The 6,475-nt window shown below is 53.4% G+C and overlaps 1 protein-coding gene across 1 annotated transcript; it reads right to left on the bottom strand.

Annotated features, from left to right (window-relative positions):
* Positions 1-4,192: 4,192 nt before the first annotated feature.
* GPX1 (glutathione peroxidase 1) lies at positions 4,193-5,170 on the bottom strand. The gene is made up of 2 exons (XM_071549731.1): positions 4,904-5,170; positions 4,193-4,809 (listed from the first exon to the last, which is right to left on the bottom strand). The coding sequence occupies exons 1-2, from the start codon at positions 5,144-5,146 to the stop codon at positions 4,459-4,461; spliced, it is 594 nt and encodes a 197-aa protein (XP_071405832.1). The 5' UTR covers positions 5,147-5,170; the 3' UTR covers positions 4,193-4,458.
* Positions 5,171-6,475: the final 1,305 nt, after the last annotated feature.

Here is a 6,475-nt window from a genome sequence, read left to right as displayed (position 1 = left end):
CCCGTGGCCGAGGCCGCCTCCTGGGCAGCCTAAGGGCTTCAAGTAAAGACTGTTCTGCCCCCACTCTGCTCTCCCTTCCATCTCCACAGCAGCTCCCAGGCCTGCTGCTGGCCCACCATTGCTCCGGCCTCCCACATCCTGGGCTTCGCTGCCTCTCCAGGAATCTTCTCCGTGAACCCTGGCTCAATGTTTCACACAGGCTTTGAAGAGCAAACCCAGTTCTTGAGTATTTTATTTTTCCTCTCTCCCAGGGCAGTCTCTGCCGAAGCAGGTGGCAGAAGCATTTTGGTTGGACTGTGGTTTCAGTCTGAGGTTCTCCACTTTCTCGCGTCCTTCAGGGAGCAGGTCGCTGGTTAGGGAAGAGGACATCAAACTTTGTGGGTATAAACAGGAGAATGGGGCTGAGTAACCTGAGTAACTGCTGGGAGTGCTCAGAATGCCTGGAAGTGTCTCAGGAAAGAACTGCTCGAGACCTCCAGGTGTTTGTCCCCCAGGCAGCCGGTCCTGTCCTTGGGAAGTGGGGGAATTGGGAAGGGACCGGATGATGATTCAAACCTTAAAACGTGCCTTAAACTGATACACCAAAGAAATCCATTCACCTTATGGAAAAAATAGGGAGGCAGGTGTGATGTGCTGGGGCTGTGACTGCCAGTGGGCTCTGGCTGCTGCCAGCAAGCTGGGCAGTGCCACGGCCATTGGGGAACATGATAAGGGGCTCTTATCTTTCTGGGAGCAGGACAAGTCAGTTTACTTAACATTGACAAGACCATGTTTTCTTTCCCGTGAGTGTTGAGTGTTACTTATTCCAGTTTTTCTCAGAGGGCAGGGCCCTTTTGGGCTCTGACACACCCTGTTATGGCAAGGCTGGATGTGTTTTTAAAATGAGTCAGCTATTCTGAGGTAGTTCTTACACAGCTGACCTCACTCTGCTAATGAATTACCTGCTTCTCACAGAAAGTGTGGTAAACAATTAAATGTATTCATTCAGACCTTTCTGATTCAGAACAAGGAAATTATATTGTTACAGTTTCACTGTACACAGGGGTGACTGTGTCTTCCTCTCTCCTCAAGCACTTTCTTTTCAGCCATTTGACTTCCTGCCCTTGACTCCAGGTGATGACCTGATGGCTGCAGGAGTGGCCCTCTCAAGTGCCACATGGCTGGAGCCGTGTGTGTGTTTCCTACTTGCCTTAAGATGACTATGATCAAACACAGTGACAGAAAGCTGTCGTAAAAGTTACTGGGTGCAACAAAGGAAAGGGATTTTAAATAGCTAAAAGAATCTTGAAGTCTGAGTAAGAATGGTCTCAGACTTCAGCTGATGGCATTCCTGTTGAGTAGACACTTGTGAATACCACCTCTCATCAGCCAGGGTTTCAGGAGATGGGGCAGTGAATCTGGGAGAGAGAGAGGGGAGCAGGAAGGATAATTTTCCTTGGAGCGAGTTAACACTCCTGATATCCCCAAATATCTGAAATTTTGTAAAGATTTAAAAAGTTGATGGCAACTATCAGCAGCTAGAGGGGAAGGGAATCACTGGGAAAGGGGAGAAATGCAGGGCAAACACTTTCTAGAAAGGAGAGAATATGTGGAACTCTGTGTAGAAAAATGGAAAAGCAGGGTTAACACTAACAGAGGAACTGGCTGTTTGCTATAAAAGTGTAGGAAGAGGAAAAATAGTGTAGGAGTATAGATGTGACAGATGGGAGATGTTGATAGGACAACATCCTCAAGCCATGGAAATACCCAAGTGTACTAAAGTAGTTTTTATTTTAAAGTTTCCCTCTGAGTCAGTCCGTTTCTCCCTGAAATTACAGGAATTACAGAAATAGAACTGGGCTGATTTATAATCCCTAAAGAATCGCCTGGGATTATTCACATCTCCCACAGTACAGAGCTGCTCCCTGTAGCAAAACATCTTCATCCCCTGTCACCAGGATACCAGCCAAGGTTTGGGTGTGAGATCCTGTGTGGGGGCCGTGCTCTGCTGTCCCTGGCACTGCCAGAGGGCTCCAGCCCGTGCCCTTGGCACCACAGCCCTCTGAACCCTGGAGCCAGGGAGCGTGAAACAAGACAGGGAATGACACGGCTGGGCAGCTTTCATCCACTCTGCAGAGTTCCTGCTGTTGTGCTTACACTGGGATCGTTCATCTTCCTGCTAGCACGGCTAATCTTCATCCTGGAATCACGTCACTGCTGCTGCTGGCATGGCTGGGGCTGTGCTGGAGCTGTTGCTTTGTTTTTCTGCTCTCACAGCGCCGGCAGCCGGAAGGTAAATAAATCCCTTGGCCATTCGCACTGAATAAGCACAGTGTAAGGTGCCTTTCTGACCAGCAGGCTGAGCGAAAGGCCCTTTTTGGCAGGGGGGAAGAGCAGCAGTTGTTGGGGGGCTGCTCCCTGTGGCAGTGGGGCTTGACTGTTCGTGAGGAACAGGCAGAGTGAAGGAGGCCCCACTCAAACGGCTCGAGTTTGGTGAGTCATGATTGAGGAAGTGCCACAGCTCAGGTTGAGAAAGATTTTTCAGTGCCATGAGCTCCTGCTGTCCATGATCCCCTGTGCTCTCCACATATTTCAACATCCTGCATTAATGAGGGAAGTAGACATAACTGAAAAAATAATCCCCTAAACCATATATCATCTGCTCCAAAACTGAAATAGCTGCTGAAAACATCCTGGTTTTTTTCTCTGAAGCTGTGCTGGGAGTTAAGAAATAGCCCACTGAGGGTTGTGCAATCTGAGTTCAAAGCTCAGAGACTCAGGGGTACAGGGTGGTGCAGCTGGAGGATTTGCCCCAGTCTCTCCACAGCCTTGAGGGAGCCTTGGACATGGGTACAGTAACAAATCAGTGGTGAATTTGTGAAGTGAGAAGTTACAAACAGGAAAAAAACTCCAAGCGCTCAAATCTCAAATGTTTTATTATGAAAACTAATGTTTGAAAGTGTTATGCCTTCCCCTTGAGAGCTCATGTTTCTGGTCTGGGTTAGTCCCACACCAAGTTTCTAATCAGGGCTACAAGGCCTTGTGAAGAGTGGCTTGTAATGAACATGTGCTCAGAGAGCCATTTAAGGAGTGAAAATGTCCCTGCAGAAGGACCTGAGCCTGGACCTGGGCAGAAGAATGGCAGGCGAAATTTGGCACAGGCTCACAATTTTGCAGAGGAAACCAATCCTAATTCCAGCAGTTCAGCAGCAGCCTGTAAAAATAAAACTAGGATTGCTGTGCAGCGACAATATGTCAGAATTATTGTTGAATCACAGAATGATTAAGGTTGGAAAATACCTCTAAGATCATCAAGTCCAATCGACTCCATGGAACACTTGTCAGCTCCATGGTTGGCAAGTCAAAAAAGTGTTGGGGAAGGAGTAAAAGAAGAAAATATTTCCTGAACTCCAGCACACTTGCACTTAGGAGTGTCCCATGCAATTCCTGTGCCCAAAGGGCATGAGGACACTCTGAGGCAAGACAGTTTCCGTGAGAGAAGTGGCTCAATGAGCTGGTATTGCACTGGAAACAGGAAAGAACCGGTTCTTTGTGTGATTGCCTGTGTTGCAAGGTGTTGGGGATACCTGAAGGTGATTTGGGCTTCATGGTCTGAGCCCATGCTGGGCTATCACCAACACAAAATGGGATAGAGCCAGAGATGGCTGAGGCAGCGAGAGAGCTCTGGGACAAGGGGAGGTGCAGCAATGGCAGCAGGTGCTGCTCCTGTTCTTGGTGCCCCCTGGGCATCTGCTGACGGAGGGCAGATAATGAGATGGGCCTTGGCCAAGAGGCTCTTTTACCCTTGCCCTGTGCCAGGGCCAGCTGCAGGACCATGGCCCTCAGGTTAACAATTGTTAACCTGTTGCAACTTGTTGCTCGTAGCCTCTTGTCAGTCAGTGTAAACCCACCCCCGGCCATGTGCCAGCATGTTCCCTGTGCAGGGAAGCCTGGAGCCAGGTCCAGGAAGCAATGTGGTGAGGTCTGTCTGCTCCGTGCCACCCTCCTGCTCTACCAGGCTCGTTACAGGCAGGGCAGATTCACAGCTTGCAGAGTTCATGAACGTTGTTTGCCCATCACGCTGCCCTCAGCCTGACTGCACTAGTACAATTGGGTGCTCTGAATCTGTGAGCACCCACATGGCCTGATGAACAGGTAGCGAGCGCACCCACCGCGTTTCACCCAATTCACCCACATTTATCAAGTCACAGCCTTAAAGAAATTACGTATTTTTTTTATTCAGAGAATCACAGTAAGCTACTGAGACTCACAGCTGCTTGCCCCAGCATAGCCTCCCAAACATTCCCATGCAACTTTTGAAAACATCAAGTACACTTCAAGGATTTGGAAGATGCACCATCATAAGCAAAACCTGCACAAGACCTTGGGATTTCTGCCAGAGCAGCAGCTTCCTGCGAGAAGAACAGGGAGGTGCACAGTGAGGGGAGCAGGGATTGAGGGAAATGGGCAGCGAACTTTCTAGGGAGCCTTCTGCAGGAGCAACTCGATGTCGTCCTGGATCTTGATGGTTTCGAAACGCCGGCTGTAGCGTTTGAAGGGCACCCCGTCGCGGCCGATGAGGAACTTCTCGAAGTTCCAGGCGATGTCATTGCGGCAGACCGGGGACCAGATGATGTACTGCGGGTTGGTCATCAGCGAGGAGGGGTCGTCGTGCGGGAAAGGCAGCGCCTCTTTCAGGAACGTGAAGAGCGGGTGCGCGTTCTGCCCGTTCACCTCGCACTTCTCGAACATGGTGAAATTTGGCTTGTACCCGTTGCCAGGACGAACGTGCTCCAGCATGGGCAGGATCTCATCGTTGGTGCCATTTTCCTAGGAAAACAAACAGGCCCGCCCCGCGCACAGCCCGTGAGAGCCCGCACGGGGTGGGCGGCTCCCCCGATCCCGCTTCCGCCGCCTGCCCTACCTGGTGGCCGAACTGGTTGCAGGGGAAGCCGAGCACCTGCAGCCCACGGGGGCCGAAGCGCTCCTGCAGCTCGTTGAGTTGCAGGAAGTCGCGGGTGGTCGTGCCTCAGAGCGACGCCACGTTGACCACCAGCAGCACCTTCCCCCGCAGCGAGCCCAGCGCCAGCGGCTCCGCTGCGCCGAGTGGCCGCGCCGCCAGCCCCGCCAGCCCCGCCGCTCGCCCACCCGCACCCGCCGCCGCCATCGCTCGCACTGCGCGGGGCTGCTCCGCGCTCCGCCTGTCCCGGCCCGCCGGGACCCGCCTCCGCCACCGCCCGGACCCGCCTCCGCCACCGCCCCGGCCCGCCCGGACCCGCCGAGACCCGCCTCCACCACCGCCCGGACCCGCCTCCGCCACCGCCCGGACCCGCCTCCGCCACCGCCCGGACCCGCCTCCGCCACCGCCCAGACCCGCCTCCATCACCGCCCGGACCCGCCCGATGGAGGAGGCTGGAGGAGGGATGACCCGGGCGTGGCGGCTCTGCAAGGCTTGGCGGGTCTTCTGAGCGTTGTTTTTTAGGTCCACGGGTAAGGTGCAAGGGAGGTATCGCCGATTTTTCACGCTTTGGCAAAGTGAAAAGCTCCAGCCTTTGTGGTGGCACAGCCGCCCCAGTGCAGAGGTGGCACCGGGGCTGCAGCACTCTCCGACGATGCCGCTGCCACCGAGAGTGGCTTCATGGAGAGGAAGTTTGTGCTCCAGGGGTTGGAACAGGAGGGGTCCACGAGGGGCCATAAATTCCCTTCTTCAGTCTCCTAAAACTTGTCCACCTCTTTGAGACTGGTAACACCCACATACAGGGCTACCTGTATATTCTCACTAGATAAAAGAGGAGGCTCCTTCTTTAACTTCAGGGGTTGCTTTTTCCCATCCTTGACTTTTCCATTTCTTGCCTTACTTCTTTGGTAAGTCACACAGTAGTGACTGTTGGTTTTCACATGGATTCAAGGCAGCCCCAAGTGAGCTAGGCTGTTTTTTGTGCCCACATAAGGCAATGTGGCCCAGCCACTTCTCCACAGGTCTTTGTGAACCACTGCCCTCCTCCAGAGCATCCCATACAGGACCAGGGTCAGGCCTCGAGGCCATGTCCATGGGTTGGACCAGCCTGGATTGTGTAGCAGCATGGCTTGGCAGTGATAAAGAGACAGAGCCTCAGCTCTAGCACAGCTCCCAGGGGGAAGCAGGGAGTCCCTGCTGAGGCTTCTGTGTCCAGGGAGCTCCATTCGCAACAGCCCAAGGTCAGACAGCTGCTTATCAGCCCTGGCCCCCAGCCAAGGCAGCCTGGGCCCTGCACGAGGGGGATGCACCCAGGGCCCCCCCCATGGTGTCTGCTCTCTTTCATGCTTGGGAGCAAAGACTTGTCACGAAATGCCAGCTGTCACTAACAGGCACCACACCACGCTCTATCTCTTGTCTGGGTGCCCAGGTGACTGCAGGATCTGGGGCTTTTGCTTTGAGCCACTTTTCGGCACCTGCTCCCATGACTGGGAACTGGAAAAGTTCCACTGCCTGTCTTTGGCAAGTTTTGGGGACTTG

The sequence above is a fragment of the Pithys albifrons genome, chromosome 3 (genome assembly GCF_047495875.1).
Source record: "Pithys albifrons albifrons isolate INPA30051 chromosome 3, PitAlb_v1, whole genome shotgun sequence".
Taxonomy (NCBI): domain Eukaryota; kingdom Metazoa; phylum Chordata; class Aves; order Passeriformes; family Thamnophilidae; genus Pithys; species Pithys albifrons.
This window is presented reverse-complemented; position numbering and strand designations above follow the sequence as displayed.